Raw genomic sequence first — 18,386 nt, 5'->3', positions numbered from 1 at the left:
GGGCCTAGTTTCAGTAACTTACTGAAGGTCAGAGTTAATCCTTTGACCGACTCTTGGTTCCTGACATCAACTGACCCATTAAATGCCTCCCTTTTATACTGGAAATCCAGGCTGCACAGCACTTAGCCATTTTAAAGGCAGCAGCATCTTGGAGTTTTCTGTGTCTTTTTGCCAAATAGGAACCCTGGCATGGCCTGTGGGTACAGTGGACATCTGCAGCCCACTCCTACAGAAGTAGCCAAGTTGGGGACTGGTTAGCACTCTACTATGGCATTTGGCCCATAACCCTGACCCCAAGGAAGTTTGCCCTTACCTCTTTGAATCTCTTCCTTGTGGGTTGTCAGGATTCCCTCGGCAGGCATTCATGGACTGCCTTCCCAGCCAAGGGACCCTGGCACTGTTATGAGGTTCCCCCAAGAGCAGGTCTGTTTTATTCACTTCCTGGCACAAAGTAGGTGCTTAAAATTATTAGAAAAATACAATTCCTGTTTGCACTGGAGAAATCATATCAATGGATTTATGAAAAGCATAAGCCACAGCTATAGCAAATTATTTGGTGTTGGTTCCAAATGATGCCTTTTTTGCCCCATGATCATAATGTTGATTGACATTTAATGGGGATAAGGTGCCAAGTGTACATATTTTGGAAGAGAAGCTGTATACACCCCTAGGGATCTCTAACGTTGAATCTTACTTAGGCAGATCTAATCATTTCTTTTTAGGAAGATCTGGAGTCTCAATGAACTGGTGGTGGTGGCGGCATACTTTTTGAAGTTTTTGAAATATGACAGATGTGAATGTTGATAGTAATACTTAGCACTTTTAAAAAACGTTTTTCTGGTAAAGTTTGTAATTACCAATTCAAAAAAATGTTGTGTATAGGTTCAAAGGTTATTCTCCACTGTTGATGTTACCAGTCTTCGTAGAATTAGGAATTAGTAAATAGCAGCCAGCACAATTGCAAATGCCTGACAAACATTAAATTCCTACAAAGCAGGACTGTCCTTGCAGTATAAAGGTGCGTTAGCTGTGTTTGGGGCAGAGCAGGAAGATCGTACCTACTGCCCAAAGTGATATTGCCTGGGAATAGCTGGTATGAGCATCTGTGAGACCAGTTCCTGTACGGCAGGCTTCTACCTCCTCAGCTTAGTCCCCCGAGAGGAGGAAATAGCCTGCCCACTAGTTTCAGTGACTTAATCTGACTTAGGGAGACAAGTTGAAGTTATCAGATCATTCTGGCTGAGTTCCACTGGGTTATCTTGGTTCATGGTACATTTTGAGAAAAAATATACTCCCCTAGTCTTTTTTTTTTTTCCCAAGGGGAGGAAACAAGGAATTTACCCATGTACAGACTGCTCACGAAACATTGAAGAAACTAGATTGAGGGTCAATCTCTAGTGTTAAAGACATATTTGAGTTGAATGGTGTTAAGACTCTCTGGAATGATGGCTTTTTTTTTTTTTAACCAGACTTTTGAAAAGCCTACTTCAAACAGAGAGAGCATACCAGAATCTTGTACGGCAAACCCCAAAACAGAAAACTCAAGAATTGTGCCACTCTCCATCACAATTAAGCTTTAATGGTGAGTGACTTTCAACTTGCTCTGACTTATGTCTGTGTGAGAGACCATTTAACAGCTAATATTCTAGCCCTAAGCCAGTTTTGCTCAGTGGCTAGAGCGTCAGCCTGCAGACCAAAGGGTCCCAGGTTCAGTTCCGGTCAAGGGTATGTACCTTTGTTGTAAGCTCCTCCCCGGCCCTGGCCGGAGCTCCTGCAGGAGGCAACCAATTGATATGTTTCTCTCACATTGGTGTTTCTGTCTTTTCCTCTCTCCCTGAAAATGGGAAAAAATCCTCAGGTGAGGATTAACATAAAAAAATAAAAGCTAATATTCTAGTTAACCGTGACACAATTGAGATTATTCTCTAATTAACCACTAAGTATTCCTGTAGATTCCGGAATACTAATCAATAACAAAAAGGAACTACTGGTACATTAAAAGCAGAATGAATCGCAAAAGTGTTATGCTAAGTGAAAGAAGCCAGATTCAAAAGGCTATATACTATGACTCCATAAATATAGACTATTTACACAATATTCTGTTAAAGGCAAAACTATAGGGACAGAAAACAAATCAGAATGGGCAGGGGAGAGAGGGGATTGATAACAAAAGATGTGGCTCTTTGCTGCACATCTTGGACATTTCTGTATCTTGACTATAATGGTCACAAGACTTCGTTGCATACCTAAAAGTGGGTCGTTCACTGTTAAGTTACACCTCAGTAAACCAGCTTTGTCCATTCTGTGCTGCTTACAAAAGGGTTGCAGCTACCTCTTGGAATGTGAATGGATGAGGTCTGAGGCAAAATCTCACTAAAAACTATATTTCCTCCTTTGATTTCCAGTGCAGTTAGGGATGGGACGCCTGCGAAAAGGCATTTTAAAGATGGGAATAAGAATTTAAAGTGATATATAACCAAGTTCCAAACTAGCTAAAGGCCACAGGTAAGGATTATTTGACTCTGGACTATTGTACACTGTGTACTAGAGCAGCTGAGACAGGCTCAATCCATTTCCTTTTCACATTACATTTGCATTCTGGAATAGTTTATTTCCTTGTCACTGTTGAAGTTTTATTGTTACACATCAATATACAATAAAACAAACTTCTAATTACTACAGAGAACACAGCATCATCTTATGAGCAGAGAACATATCAAGAGCTTGTAGACTGGTTGCAAATGCAAGGAGCAGATGCAAATACTATTGAAAAGGTAAATTTATACCCCCCAAAAAAACAATCCTATGCTATTATTACAAAGGTGCTTACTCCTATGTATTTGATCTTTATTTCAGATTGTTAAAGAAGGTTACAAACTTTCTGATATTCTTAATGACATCACTCAGGAAGAACTCAGATACCTTGGTCTGCGGTAAGAACAGCCTCAGAACACTTTGTACAATAGAAAAAAACTTTTTTCATGTGATTATGCTTTTAAATATAGTAGTAGAAAACAAACTGCTGCTACCTTTCTCCCTTCATTGAACTTAATTCCTTTTCCTATGGTTTAGAAAACTTTAAACTCTGCAGTTTTCCCAGGTTCAAGTTGGGAGTAAAGCCAGGAGGTGGCAGAAGCTAAAGGCTCTGTAGGAAAAGCAGGAAGGCGAAATAAGCGCTTTCCCCATTCCGCGCTATATCAAAACATGTCTTTAAATTGCAGCCTACATTCTGGTTCCCATGTCATCTTAAATGGGCTGTTCTGTACAGATCAGCACGCCTGCATATACCTCTAAGACAATGTCCCACTCCTGCTGGGGCACGTTACCTCCATGTGTGAAAAGAACATATTTCTATTTTAACTAAGTTTTTACAACGTGATAGGAAATCTAGACAAGCCTAGAATTATATACTATACTTTTTGCTATAGGGCTTCTAAAGTAGTAGTCTGTGGTGTCGCTTTAAAGTTTTCTTTTAACTCTAAAGACTTCTTTTTGTTTCATAGTGGTGGGCTCCTCCGCAGGCTCTGGAATGAAGTCTCCCAGTACAGAAGACGGAGCCAGGGGGCCCCAGCAACCCAAGATGAGGCTTAATCAGTCAGCAAAGCCAGGGGACAGAGGGAGCAAGGAGCCCACATCTTTGTTGTTAAATTTCTCATACACACACACACAAAACACCATGAATAATTTAAAAACTTGAAGTTCTAAAGAGTTAGAGGACAGAGGGAGCAAGAAGCTGACATCTTTGTTGTTAAGTGTTTCTCATACAGACACACATAAATCACCATGAACTGTTTAAAAACTTGAAGTTCTAAAGAGTTAATAAAATGTTTTCACTGGCTTTCATGTTTTATGCCTCTGTTTATCAACATTTTAAAGGTGAGTAGAACGGTATGTATTGTGAGAACAGTAAGGGAGCCACAGTTTTGACATCCAGAGTATTATGGAATTCTTAAAAATGAATTTTAATTTACTTCAACGAAAAAAAATCAGCACATCCTATATATAGCACTTGCTGCAAAGATAAAACAATAGGTGTTTAACAAAAAGGCTGGGAATCACTGTTTTAGGTTATAAGTTAATAGTAACTGGTTAATTGCACTTTAAGTTATTTGACCTTTGAAATGATTGTGTAGTCCTATTTAAAAATGGAACTGTCCTTCTACCCACTGCCTGGTTATAGTAAATGTTGTCTTACAGGCGTGTGTGTGCATTAATGTACGCTGTTGTTAGGTGTGGAGTTTGGCCAGACAGGGGAATGAGCCCCTACCCGCACACCCCCCCCCAAACAATAAGGTGGCAGAATTGGACAGGCATACAAAGAATTGTTTTTTCTTTCAATAACTAAAAAGTACTTGTTAAAATAGTGTACAAACAAGATCAAATAGAACTGTTTTAAGGAAATAATCTGAAGTAAGGTTAAGCAAAGTCTGTTACCTATTTAGACCTATATAAATCTAATATAACCTTTAATGCAATACTGTATAAACTGCATGCAATACTACCTTGATCTACATACATTCTATGGGTGAGAACAACAAGATTTCCTTAGTTGCTGTCAAATAGCCCACTGAAGATGTAACCATCCATTACATGCAGTCTCCCATTAACTGATGGACTTAAACTTAATCCACTGATTTGCACCCCGAACTTCAAAAGGTGGCTCGTTGGAGTAGATGTGATAGCCTAGTTCTTCCAAAGGTGGTTCAGGATCAGCTGTAGCAAATTGGGCAGCATCCTCAATTTCTTTCCTCACTTCGACATCAATTTCCTAAAATCAGATTACAGTTTGAGATTTTTAAATAAACAACAGTGTAAGTACCAAGTAGTTATACTCTCTGATCCTGTCACTAGTGTAACTACAATTCTTCTAGTACTAATAAATAGCTGCTATAAAGATGTTATTTAACTAAGTGACACAATGACATACCCAGGAATATTTTATAGTACAGACATCAATATTTAAAGTAATTATATATATCGCAGCCAGTGAGGCTCAGTGGTTGAGCATCGACCTATGAAATAGGTCAGGGCACATGTCCGAGTTGCAGGCTCGATCCCAAGTAGGAGGCGTGCAGGCGGTAGCCTATTGATGATTCTCATCAGTGATGCTTTTTATCTCCTCTCCCTTCCTCTCTGAAATCAATAAAAATGTTTTTAAAGTAACTATGTGCGCACACACACACACACACACGCACACACACACACACACTCTAGTGTGGAAACATGAATAAAAAATAAAAATAATCACCAAACTATATTTCTAGGAAAAAATAATTGTGCTCTTGGGAAGTTTTAACAGGCTTTGGCCAATATTACTAATGTTTTGTGATAGAGACTTTCCCATAAGGTAGTTCCTGAGAAGTGGCAGCTACTTTTGTGTGAAGAAATATCAATTGCTCAGAAAGGAAAGCCCACTTTTAAACCACCAAGAGTAACAATACCTTTAATTCTTCAACACTGGCAAGATTGCTGTTCACCATTCTATCCTTGAGAAGCATGATAGGGTCACTCTTACTTCTTACTTCCTGAATTTCCTCTCGTGTACGGTAACTACAGGGAGGGAAACATAGAAGTAGGTAAGAACAGTTCCAGTATAGCAAAGAGTTCTGTGATAAATGGAAGTATGTTGCTGAGATGGAGCTCATCAATACCTATGTCAATGATGGAATGACAGAATTATATTTTCAAAGCATAAGAACTGAGCCTGCTGTTTTGTAAGAGCTGCTTAGATCTATAGAAAACTATACTGGCAATTAATTCACCTGGCTTCTCCAGCATTGTGACCACAGGGGCCAAGTATTTCTTTGCATCTTTGATCTAGAGGTAGGGTCTGCAGAAAGTGGTGGAGCCTCTTTCTGTGTCAACTGCCCCCTCCCAAGCTCCTAAATTTCACGTAGGTGGGGACAGTAGAGATGGTTGTTGGCAGTGATAATCACAGACTCGGAGGCAGTAGAATGTCAAGCAGGAAATAAATGTGCCTTTCTCTTCTCCCTTAAGACCCTGAAGACGTGTGGCCAGCAAAATACTTGCATAACAGGTTTTCGAATTCTTGAATCTGTAATACATCCTTATCCCACGCATCATTTGAAATAACACTAAAAGGACTACTATTTTTTGAAAACAGAATTACAGAAAGTGCATTTTTCCATATAAGTTGCTCTTTATATTTTCCCTTAGAACTCCTCCACTCTACACTCAAAGGCTTGCTATGGCTTACTTTGACTAAATCTACTATTGTGTCACTCTCTGGGACACAGCATTACATGCCAGAATTACTAACTGACCCGTAAAACTATCTTCTAGTGTACCCTATCTTTTTGTGACTCATCTATTTCAACATACTGAATGCCCCATGTGCCAGCTGGCCTCACTCCATACCAGCTAGAACATTTTCAATTTCTCACTTTAGAAAAAAATGCCATGAAAGAATCTGGGGTAATGCCCCCCAATTTACTACACCATCAGACCTGCTTTATGGAAGAATTTCTCTCGGCAATTTTATGTTATTGCTGCTCATGCTAACATAGATATTATATAGTAGGGATTTTTCAGAATACTTTCTATATTGGAACCAATTTATTGGGAGGCACTGCTTTCCAGCCAGGACTCATGTTTACTTGAAGCCAGCTAGTGTCTGATTTCAAACAAGCAAATGTTGAAATGCTTTGCTTTTTCATGTGAATAGCACCATTCATAGCACATCCCACTTTACAAACCATACTATTTCCCATGACCATACCTGACTCCAGGATCACTCATGCTGTGTCCATGGTAACGGTAAGTCTGCAGCTCCATTAGTATAGGCCCCTGAAACAGAACCCAAGGGAGATTAGGCAAGACCACAGGCACAGAACACCAACAATCAATGGCCTCAAATGCACACACTTGCAGGATCAAACATATTCTTAACAGATCCATAAATCAGGTGAGTTGTCAGGAATTTCTTATTAGTTGACTGCTGCTTATCTGTTCTCGTTTCTCATACAGATTGACTGCATGTTTCTTCATTCTCATTTTAAACAGGAACCTGCCCCAATTTGTTAGGAATCACAAAGGCACTTAGCATTATTACAGAGCCTACTGATGTTAAAGAACGTTTGTTCCATCAGTGTTGCATTTGTCATATAATCCTATAAAAACAGCTTAAGTTTAAGGAAGAAAAACCTATTAGAAAGCAGGTATGGCAGCAGAAAGGGGGGTGGCATTTATCTTTAGGGTCACTAAGCTAGTCTTTCTCCTCCAATCACAGGTGACATCTATAAGCATACTGATCCTTTTAAAGCGCTAGGGAAAAATACTAAAACAAAATAAGATTAAAGCAACTCTCCATGTGTGCTGGAAAGCACAAAAGGATAGGAGAACTAAAGATAGGCTGGGGAGGTGAATTTCCATCTCACACCCATTTCAGGCAGTGTTCTGTAGGGGCTAGCAACCAATCCTGCTACATGCAGATCTGGCCAGTGTGTAACAAGAAGCTGGCAGGTACGCTGATACTTGACCCCATCTATCTCTCTGCTGGGAGTTTGGCCAGCGTGGCTACAACCAGGTAGCTTGCTCATACAACACTAGCTCCCTACAACCCTTTGGGGAAGGAAGTGAATCTAGGATCTCTGGGCAGTTTGGTGTAGTACATAAAAAGGGAGATTCTGAGTCCAAGTGCTTGGGTTCCAATCCTAGTGTAATATACTGTATACTAGCTATGTACCCTTAAATATTCTGTTTCCTCATCTGCAAAACAGTAATAACCTAACTCAGAGTTGTGCCAATTAATACTTAAAAATACTGAGTGCAGTACCTGACATATGTCAAGCCCTCAATAACTGTCCCCTCTTCTTTCTGTTATGTCATCCAGCAGCCATTTGGAAATACAGTGGGTTTGGTAAAAAGGGTGGTGATAAGGGCTTTCCAGACGCTCCCCAATTCCAAGATAAAGCTTTGGTCAGGCTGGGAAAGTCAACACATGCTACGAACCACTGATCCTGTTTCCATGTAGGGTTAGACCCCATGTCTTCTTTTAGAAACTGGGAGAGAGGGGCACGGTACCCAGCTTCCAGGGCCTGGACCCCTAGTCCTGCAGTCCAGACTGCTGAGCCTGCTGGCACCAACCTGCCATCTTCATCATGCTCTAGTTTATTCTTCTTTTCTTTAATTGCTCTGCATTTCCCTGGCAGCTTCACTCCCTTTCTTTCATTTTTATCACTGCTAGCCAAATCTTAATTTACATTACTGCCCAGACACACACACACACACACACACACACACACACACACACACACACACAGAAGTCACTGAAAGGTGAACCTCTGGGCATGCTTTCTGGGCTGTGGAACATTGATTTAGGAAAAACATCTTCCCACTAGCTCTGATGGTACATATTCCTCTTGTCAGGCCAACCTCACTGTTCTCTCCATTGCATAACTGAAAGGTCAAGATTCTTAGGACTGAAACAGCAAGACCAAGATTACATACTTCAACCATAATATTTAATTTATAGAAGACAAACTTATACTGAATGCCTATTATACAATATAAGCAAAGTTCCCTGCTGACCATTATGGGGGTCCCCAAACTGTTCACGTAAGCTTATAGTTAATGGGGGGTTGGAAGCACATAATTAACCAAACCAAAAGGCAAACTAGATCAAGTGTCACGATGAAGACAGAGACAAAATGCTGAGGAAGCCCTGGAAGATTTACCCCAAATGGAAGCAATGTGGAATGTTTCCCAGGAGGTAAGCTACCAAGACAACTATTTATAAAGGGATCTGATTCACTTGACCGGACTCTACTTCTATCTTATGCGCCTCAGTGAGTAGCTACCCCTGCATACCTATGACAGACATGGGGGAGGCAATCTTTTAACTTTAAGACAGATAAACATCACTAGCAATCTCTAGCCCAGAGGCCTCAGATAGTGTCTTACCTTTCCAGCCCTACAATGGGCAGCTGCAAACTTTGTTGCCTCCCGGACACATAGGACATCCATTCCATCTACCTGTTAATACATGGTAAAGGGGCAGAGTATAAATCAAACTGCCTAAGATCATCTTAACTCCATGTGAGCTGCTCCTGCATTAAGAAAATAGAACTCTTGCCCTGGGTAGTTGCTCAGTGCTTAAAGCCCACAGATCTAAGGGTTGCAGGCTTGATTCCCAATGAAGGGTACATGCCTGGGTTGCAGGTTCCATCTCCTGCCTGTGAGGTGCATGCTGGAGGCAACCAATCAATATGTCTCTTTCCCTTTGCTGTTTCTCTCCCCCTCCTCTGTCCCTTCCACTCTCTTAAAAAAATCAACGGGAAAAATATCAAGTGAGGATTAGAAAATACAACTCTTCAATCTGTCTGAAATTGTCAAGTACACACACAGAGGCATTGAGCCATGAAGGTGTCCTTACCCTCATCCCAGGAATGAAGTCCCCTCTCTTGTAGTAATCAGTGCTGGCTGCTGCTCTCTCAACAGACGTTCCCATCCCATAGCGGTTATTTTCACAGATGAAAATACAAGGTAATTTCCACAAAGCTGCCATATTGTAAGCTTCAAATATCTGACCCTGGAAGTATGCATAAGAAGTTCAAGTGAGTTCACTTTGCTGTTTTTCTCAGATTTCATCCTAACAGTTGCTACTCTACCTGGCAGAGAAAGCTTTCATAAAGTCTAAAAAGCAAGCATCATCTTCCAAATAAGGGATATGAAAAGCAAACACCACTTATTTCTGTGGGGTCATGGCAGTATATAGACCAGGGAAAAGAGGAACATATAAAAATGTGTGGCTACCTAGTTTTATGCTTTACTATAAGTTCTAAGAGACTCAATGGATAACCAGAGTGAACCAGTATCTAAGAATCAGCATCCACAGCAGGGCCTCAAAGAGTGCCATCCAGACTAGTGACGCCTCGGACCATGATCGGAAAAGCACAGAGTCAAGGCTCAGAAACTATGAGAGGAGTTTGACAATGCCAAGGCCTTCCAGAGACTGAATCAGTACATCACAGCACTGGTTTAAGAATTGGTTTGCAATGGGTTCAAATATAAAAAGGTCCACAAAGTTTGTGAAGCACTGAGGTACAGCAAAGGAGAGCTCCCTCACAGGAGTGCATCCCTATAAAGCACTTACGAAATATGCCAAGAGGTAAATCTCTAATCTGGCCATAAAACCCAAATTTACCTTGTCTATTTTAACTAGTAAATAATATCTTCTCTACAAACTGACCTAAGAATAGTCAATACTTTGAAAGAGGCACATACTCACCTGGTTAGCAGCGCCATCGCCATACAAAGTCAAACAGACCTCATCTTTTCCATTATACTTACAGGCCAGAGCAATCCCAGCTCCCAGGGGCACCTAGTATTAAGGACAACCAAGAAAGAAAGCACAGAAATCCACGAGGGGAGAAATTAATGCTCTGAATTTTAACTCTTCACCAGAAATTGAGATAGAAATTATACTGTCACTACAAACTCTCCCTGCCCCAATATGCTCACTCCACCCCCAATATTAGAAATAAAGCAAGAGAGTAAGATGAGTAATTATTATACTCTCAACTATTAAGCAATAACATTTCTGAACTCAAAGATCCAATTAAAAGAGGCAAAAAATGAAACCTAGGCATAAAAAAAAACATATTGTAGAAATCTCAATATATTAGAAAGTAAACCAAACAATCTAGATATGATTTTATGCTGTTCCTTCTTCATTATTCACTAATTGATAAAAACATGGAGTTGGCATAGGGACTCTAAGTAAGCCCTCCTGGTCTGGCACCGGCATCAGCACTGTCTATAGCAGGAAGAAGTAGGGCCAAGTGGATGTGACAAAACAATTAATGTACTTAAATACAAATAAAAAAGTAAAGGTATAGCTCCACTGCTAGAGGCTCTTGCTTACTTATAAGTCATTGTCCAAATCTATTTATTAAATGATCAAATGGTAGGGTACAAAGCAATAGGTCTGTTAAGCCCTCTAAGCTCCAAGAGTACTAAAATACATCAGAGGAAAGTTCTCTGGGGCATGAACTATTGTAAAGACAGAGATAAGGGCCAAATCTAGGAAAGCATGCAATCCCCATCCTTGACTACCTGAGCTCCAACAATGCCATTGCCCCCGTAGAAATTCTTGGCATACATATGCATTGATCCTCCTTTTCCTTTAGCACAGCCTCCTCTACGTCCTAGAAATGGCACACACATATGCATCAAAGACCAAATATGCAAACAAAACCACACCCAAACATTTACTTAAGAGGCTCATCCATTAGAACTCTAGAGGCCAATTAAGTTGTATAAGCACCTGCCCCTCTGTACAAACACATATTCCTCCTTTTCTCCAAGTCCTTTTATAATAAAGGTCAGATTAGCCCCAGGTCCTAACCTTTCCAGCTCTCTCATCAATGAGTTCCCCTCAGATGATAGAGAAGTACCCTGGCCTGGTTTTTTGTGGCTTGTTTTTTTTTGTGGCAGTTACAAACATTCAATTTTTCCTACACTGGCACACTAAATAGTTCAAGAGTCAAGGGGAACAAAGACAAAAGGAAATACTAAGGAGAATCCTAGAATTTATACTATTAACCATGAAATGCTTCTACTCAATGACTGCTATGTTTCTTCTGGCATGTTACAGTGATAATAAACACAATTCTGATTTCATAGAGCTAATCTGTTTAAACTTTAACCTGAAGGCTCAGATGACCTCAAAAATGGTCAGTTTACTCAAAAGGGAGAGAATGTTTGTATTTCTTTTAATTCAAATTTTTAATATTAACTCATAAGGAGTTAGCATCTTTTTTAAACATTTTTTTATTGATTTCAGAGAGGAAGGGAGAGGGAGACAAATAGAAACATCAATGATGAGAGAGAATCATTGATTGGATGCCTCCTGCACACCCCTATTGAGGATCAAGCCTGCAACCCAGACATGTGCTCTTGACCAGAATCAAACCCAGGACCCCTCAGTCCGCAGACTGACGCTCTATCCACTGAGCCAAATTGGCTAGGGTGGGAGTTAGCATCTTAATAGGAGAGATTTAAAAACTAAATTCAGCCCTAACCAGTTTGGCTCAGTGGATAGAGCGTCGGCCTGTGGACTTAAGGGTCCCAGGTTCAATTCCTGTCAAGGGCATGTACCTTGGTTGCGGGCACATCCCCAGTGGGGAGTGTGCAGGAGGCAGCTGATCGATGTTTCTCTCTCATCAATGTTTCTAACCTTCTATCCCTCTCCCTTCCTCTCTGTAAAATATCAATAAAATATATTTTAAAAAAAATAAAAACTAGATTCATTAATTTCCCCTTTTTGTAAATTAGTAACAAACCTGTAAGCTCTGCGAGAATTTCTCGTACAGAAAGCCCACGAGTAAAGGTAAAGCCATGAGCCCGATAGGCTGTGATCAGATGGTCTGTGGGATTTATGCCAGCTTCCATGCCCACACAACAAGCTTCCTGCATTAAAGGAAGAAGCATCAATTAATCAATACAATACACATTTCTAGATAAAAGGTTTCCTAGACTAATATGAAACATTTGGCCTAGCTGAACTCTTCCTTAATAACCACAGAAAGTAGCTCTATCATCAGAAACAGAGTGGATGGTAAGGCCCAAGCAGAAGCCATAAACTGCCAATCCACAGATGTATGTTTTCTTTGGGCTGTAAGGTGATTTAAAAAGAAATCCCGAATCAGATGTCAACATTTAAAATAGAGGGAATCTCACAAGAAAATCAAGTCTTCTGTCTTGTGTTGAAGAAATGAACAATAGGAAGCATTAGCCCCGTATTTCCATATGGCACCAACTGGCTGGAACCAAGTCATGACATCCCCTACGAGTGGGAGCTGTCTATTCCAGTTCACCATCAGTCCTTGTCACACTCTCTATTTTGTATAGCTAGCTTTCTTCACTCATTTATTCTACCTAGCTGGTCCCTGTAGGAATTTAAATTTGTAGTCCTTGGTCTAACCACCCCCCGCCCACGCACATACACAGGAAACAAAAAAAAACCCTTTACCCCAAAAGTATATCCAATGCAGGTGATCACAATACCATAAAGGCAGAGGAAATCAGTGATGTAATGCATGAATAGATTCTTTAGCATAAGCTGCATAGCAGCTCTCACTCAGCATTTTCACTTTTATTGTAAAATACCAGCTGGAATCCGCCCAATGTATAAGGCAGAGTAATAGCCACTAAGTAGAAGCCACACTTAAATTCCTAAATAACACGATTTTATTACAAAACTATCACTCACCTGACCGTCACACAAGTGACAGAAACCACGAATAATTTTCTGTTTATACAGCTGATCTGCCTTTAACTCCATTCGGCGAACAGTCTGCATCATCCTGTAGTATCTGAGGCCATCCTCCCTGGTGAGCACTGTGGTGACAGGAGGGCCCTCTTCCAGCCGGTGAAGGTCACACTTCTAAAATGGCATCAGTTGTCTTCCAGTTACTACAATGTAAACACTGCCAACCCCATTCTAAGATCTAACTCCATCACAAATAATATTTAACTCAAAAACCCACAGGGACATATCAGAAATGCTGCATATTGCTTCTGACCCCTTATGTCATAAAGCTCACTGTGCAATGGGATGGGTACTGGAGGAAGGAAATCTTTCTAAGATGACTTTCACTGAAAACCCCTCAAAGTCAAATGAGTTCTAGGTTGAAAGACCAACTTTCAAAAAAGTATTCAAAGAATCTTCTCACTCAAAAGTTTTACCGAATCACATTCTAAACTTTGGAGTGTTTAATTTTTTTTTTAGCTTGCCCTTCTTTCTATCCCAAACACCAGCAAGCTGCTAAGTAAGAAGAGTAACTTTTTGCTAAACGTCTCTGAACCTTGGATTACAAAACATTTGAAAGAAAATGGTAAAAAAGCAAAAAATATCAACTGTTCTGTTCCAAGGGTAAAACTGTATATCAAAGGGGACCTGCAGAAAAGTTAACACCTCTTACCTTAATTTCAAATGTAGCATCATTTGCAAATTTCCGGGATGACACCAGCACTCTGCTTGCCTTGAAAGACCAAAATATACAAATATATCAGTATTTTTATTCTCAGTTATTTTTAAAGTCATTACTATTACTAATCCATTATCAGGATGCAGTCCTGGAACTTGAATAAGCCCCAATATATTCACTGGCTTATCTCCCTTCTCTGCACTGCATCGAGATCTTGTCTTCCAAATGAATCCATGCTTTGGCCAATGAAACACGATTGTACCTCTCTATCTGAAGACAAACAACAGAAAGAAAATGGGGGCAAAAACCAAACCAATCCACTTAGTCACTTTGTTTTCAAAGAAATTGCAATGAGGATATAATGAAATCAAAGGCCAAGTTGAAAAGACTAGATAATCTGTGCGCTTTGTTTATGCTATTTTAGTCATAATCAGATATAGTGAGCAAGCTTAAGCTTCACTTTCAGAATCATTTTTCAAATAAAACTATGATTCAATCCCTATTTCAGGCAAACCACTTTTCTATGAAATGGATCTAGAAGAAAAATATTTCAGAGTACTCAAAGTATGAGATAAATATATTAGTGAGAAATGTATAAGACCAAAGAAATGGTATTTAGCCCTCCCTGACTTAAAAACAATGGACTTGAGGGTTGTTTTATAATGTAAACAGATTATATCTTGGGTAGGTTCCTCCTGAAGCCCCACAAGGGAGAGATGTTCTCTACAACAGTGTTCCCTTCTTGATGTATAAGTGGCTGTCACCGCTTGGTGGGGTAAAAACCTTTTCATTCTTACAACTGAACGTACCTGCTTGCAGCAAAAATATTCTATGTGATGGCTAAGGTACAGGTTAAATTATCGGACTATTTTAGCCACACTCTGCCACATTTTCACACACTGATGTGTAAACCAACATGACTACTTTTCATGGAGATTGAAGCACATTCTTCAGATGCCACAAAAAGGACTTTTGGCCCTACCCGGTTGGGCTCAGTGTATGAAGCGTCGGCCTGCGGACTGAAGGGTCCCAGGTTCCATCCTGGTCAAGGGCACATGCCCTGGTTGCAGGCTCCATACCCAGTGGGGGGGGGGGGCGGTGTGCAGGAGGCAGCCGATCAATGATTCTCTCTCATCATTGATGTTTCTATCTCTCTCCCTCTCTGAAATAAATTTTTTAAAAAAAAAGTACTTTTGATATGTTCATAGTCAAGCTTCTAACACTGGAACACTGGACTTCATCTTGGGGAGGGGTTAAGATTACCTGATAATTGTACCTTGAAGTGTACAAGCCTCCAGGCAGAAAACTATTATAATCTTATCTCTTTACCCATCAACATACCATTATCTAATAAAACCAACAAGTAAAGGCAATGATATTGCTGGAGGGAAAAAAGCTTAAGTACTTCTAGAAACAAATGCTTCAGTTAAGGTAGAAGTAGAGAAAGTCCATTAAAATACCTAAGAATAAATGAAGAAAATTGAAAAATTTGGGAAGAAATGGAGCTGAGAGGGGTAAGGGGACAGACAAAACGTTATATTTGGCAATCACAAAACAGATGTGTTATTTTTGGGAGTTAAAAAAATGATTTGGGATTTCCAGTAAAGACAGGGGAGTAGGTAAATGCTATGCTCACCTCCTCCCAGGATCACGTCAAAATTACAATTAAATTATAGAACCAACACTGAGAACCACCTGAAGACTAGGTTATCAGAAGTCCCATAATCCTATGTAATAAAAGGCTAATATGCAAATCGACCAAACAGTGGATCAGCCAGTCACTATGACAAGCACTGATCAACAGGGGGCAGACACTCAACGTAGGAGCTTCCCCCGGTGGTCAGCGCGCTCTGACAGAGGGAATGCCGGGTGCTGTTCAGCCAGAAGCTGGCTCATGGCTGGCAAGCACAGGGGCGGTGGCAGGAGCCTCTCCCGTCTCCACTCTGGGAGATGTCCGACTGCCAGCTTAGGCCTGCTTGGTGCACAGGGCCTCCAGTCAAGAATATAAAGAAGCCACATCAAGACTGGTAGGAGAGGTAGAGACACAGAACGGGCAGGTCCCACACCCACAGTGCAGTGATGAAGAATTGGGAGGGTCAGGTGGCTCAGTTGGTTGAGGGTCATCCCATGCACCAGAAGGTCATGGGCTCAATTCCCGGTCAGGGCATATGCCCAGATTGTGGGCTCGATCCTGGGGGAGGAGGGGCAGCTGATTGATGTCACATCAGTGTTTCTCTCTCCTTCTCTCTCATCAATAAATACAAATTTTTAAAAAATTGGGAGGGATAGCTTGGCTGCAGGTCTCCCCTGAGGAGCAACCATTCAAGTGAAAGAGAAAATATTTTTTTAAATTCCAGACTCTACCAGTATAAGTGAAACATTTTACCTACTACTTAAAAAGTAAAAATAATAATAATAATGGTGGTAAGATTTCACACACAAAAAAAGTCTCACAAAAGGAGTCATAAATTCAAACAATAAGACAAAGAATAAAATTTTAAATGCAACTTAACCTGTGAAATAAAAATTTTGAAAACTCAACCTCATTCAAATATGAAATGACAGGTACTTAAGTTTAAAAAAAAAAGTATAGATCTATGATTCTAAAACCAACACTCTGAACATTCTAAGCAGTCTGTGTTAACACAACGGAAACCTGCTGATGAATGAGCACACGAGAACCAAGAGCCCAAAGGGCACTGAGCACTCTGGGAACACATCAATTATTACAGCTGAGAGAAACACTGGTTAGCGAATTTGCTCTGTTGCTAAAAGGGGGAACTATGCAACGGGGGTTCAGGCCACAGACACACAACCTAGGGTTAATACATAGTTATTTAAAAATACTTTCCTCTGTGCCACATATGCAGGCAACAGAAAAAAATACCCAAAATAGCCAAGCAGGGGGGTAGCTCAAAGTAAGGAGCATTAACTCTTTCACTCTCTTATCATTAAAAAAATTAAAGAAAAAGAAATGTTATACGTGGAGAATCCATTCCCACTACAATAGTCTTCTCTCAACAAGAATTTCTGACGGAATGAAGCTCCATTCCATTCTTGTTTTATCCAGTTAACAGATGACTGCAACTCAAAACTCAATTCAGCCCGGCCGGTGTGGCTCAGTGGTGGAGCCTCGACCCATGAACCAAGAGTTCACGGTTTCATTCCAAGTCAAGGCACATGCCCAGGTTTCAGGCTCTGTTCCCGGTAGGGAGCGTGCAGGAGGCAGCCGGTTCAACTTTCTCACATAAATGTTTCTCTCCCTTCCTCTTCCTCTAAAATAAATAGGAACATATCCTCGGAGAGGATTAAAAATAAAAACACCTTGCCCAAGGTCGCAGGGCTAGTAAACGGTGAGGATGGTGTTCGAAGGAGCCACTCAGTCTCCGGATTCCATGCTCTTAACAGTCTACACGGCCTCTGGGTCAAGAGAAAGGTAATTAGGAAGACTTCAAAAGAGTGGGGCCGGTAAGGGGGTGGGGGGAAGGAGGACAGATGTAATACTACCAACAATAATTTTTTTTTAAATGAGTGGACCGGGAAGGGTGGTCAACTGGAGACTCGATAAGTCCAAGACCCCCCCTTTTCTGTCTGCAGTAAAACGCACAGGCAGATCTGGGGCACACGGAGCCCCGGGCGCCTGGAGCCGCGGCTGACCTCCATGCGGATATCGTAAAGCCCCCCACCCCCACCCGGGCGGCGCAGGTGGCCCAGCAGCCGCTCCTCCCCAGGCCGGGAAAGAAACGCATCGCCTGGAGGCAAAACAAAGGCTCGCGGCTCCGGAAGCACTCCGCCGCGCCATAGTTACCGCCACACCGCGCGCCGAGGCCCGGCCCACCCTCCGGGTCCTCCAGCCTCGGCCCCGCTCGCGCCACACATCGGGCGGCTCACGCCAACTCACCGGCTTCTGGGCAGCGCCCGACAGCACACGGGAGACGGCGGCGAGCATCTTCCTCATGGACTGAGGGTAGCGGCAGGGCCAGCGACTCCCGGCACAAGCACGGCGACCCAGCCGTCTCCTAGTCTCCTTCAGGCGCCCGGAGCGGAAGCCACGCCTTAGCCGCAGCGCGAAGTAATGGAGGCGGTGCTACGTCATCCTCCTCGCCGGGCCGTGGACCAACCAGGACAGTTCTCAGGGAATGCCCCGCCCACAGGAGAGGCCTGCAGCCGCCCATTGGGTGTCTGCGCCAGAGAGGGGCGGGGCTGAGGGCTATTGGGTCACCCCTTGGTGGGCGGGTGCAGAGCCGTGACCCGAGGGCGCCTGCGTTGGAAAGTGGGGCCCCGCCTCCCGGACACCGCGGGAAAAGCGCCCTCTAGGATTTAACACCGCAGATTAGCCGTGGGCATTGGAAATCGTGCAAGTCAGGCCTATCGTGCGTCCAGTCCTGCCGGTGCCGCCTTCGCCCAATTCACGGGATGATAAAAATTAGCAAC

At 41.8% G+C, this 18,386-nt stretch overlaps 2 protein-coding genes across 2 annotated transcripts in view; one reads left to right on the top strand and one right to left on the bottom strand.

Moving 5' to 3' along the window:
- MAP3K15 (mitogen-activated protein kinase kinase kinase 15) overlaps positions 1 to 3,772 on the top strand; it is a 75,782-nt gene extending 72,010 nt beyond the window's left edge. Inside the window, exons 27-30 of the mRNA XM_054714896.1 lie at positions 1,470 to 1,582; positions 2,683 to 2,774; positions 2,857 to 2,933; positions 3,504 to 3,772. Coding sequence (XP_054570871.1) covers positions 1,470 to 1,582; positions 2,683 to 2,774; positions 2,857 to 2,933; positions 3,504 to 3,591 — 370 coding nt within the window. The 3' untranslated portion in view covers positions 3,592 to 3,772. The remainder of the gene's footprint in view (positions 1 to 1,469; positions 1,583 to 2,682; positions 2,775 to 2,856; positions 2,934 to 3,503) is intronic.
- A 164-nt stretch (positions 3,773 to 3,936) lies between these two features.
- PDHA1 (pyruvate dehydrogenase E1 subunit alpha 1) lies at positions 3,937 to 18,002 on the bottom strand. Its single transcript, XM_008154556.3, has 11 exons — positions 17,854 to 18,002; positions 13,947 to 14,006; positions 13,235 to 13,408; positions 12,306 to 12,432; positions 11,077 to 11,168; positions 10,250 to 10,342; positions 9,395 to 9,550; positions 8,923 to 8,994; positions 6,740 to 6,807; positions 5,442 to 5,550; positions 3,937 to 4,768 (listed from the first exon to the last, which is right to left on the bottom strand). The coding sequence occupies exons 1-11, from the start codon at positions 17,908 to 17,910 to the stop codon at positions 4,604 to 4,606; spliced, it is 1,173 nt and encodes a 390-aa protein (XP_008152778.2). The 5' UTR covers positions 17,911 to 18,002; the 3' UTR covers positions 3,937 to 4,603.
- Positions 18,003 to 18,386: the final 384 nt, after the last annotated feature.

Source organism: Eptesicus fuscus, chromosome 1 (genome assembly GCF_027574615.1).
Source record: "Eptesicus fuscus isolate TK198812 chromosome 1, DD_ASM_mEF_20220401, whole genome shotgun sequence".
In the NCBI taxonomy this organism is placed as follows: Eukaryota; Metazoa; Chordata; class Mammalia; order Chiroptera; family Vespertilionidae; genus Eptesicus; species Eptesicus fuscus.
The sequence above is the reverse complement of the archived record's forward strand: the minus strand, read 5'-3'. Positions and strand labels throughout refer to the sequence as shown.

Coding starts and splice junctions, on each gene's coding strand:
- PDHA1 (XM_008154556.3), bottom strand. CDS start 17,910: ATGAGGAAGATGCTCGCCGCCGTCTCCCGTGTGCTGTCGGGCGCTGCC. Junction 14,007..17,853: donor CGGGCGCTGCCCAGAAGCCG/GTGAGTTGGCGT, acceptor TGGTCTTTCAAG/GCAAGCAGAGTGCTGGTGTC. Junction 6,808..8,922: donor CCCATTGTAGGGCTGGAAAG/GTAAGACACTAT, acceptor GTTCTGTTTCAG/GGGCCTATACTAATGGAGCT.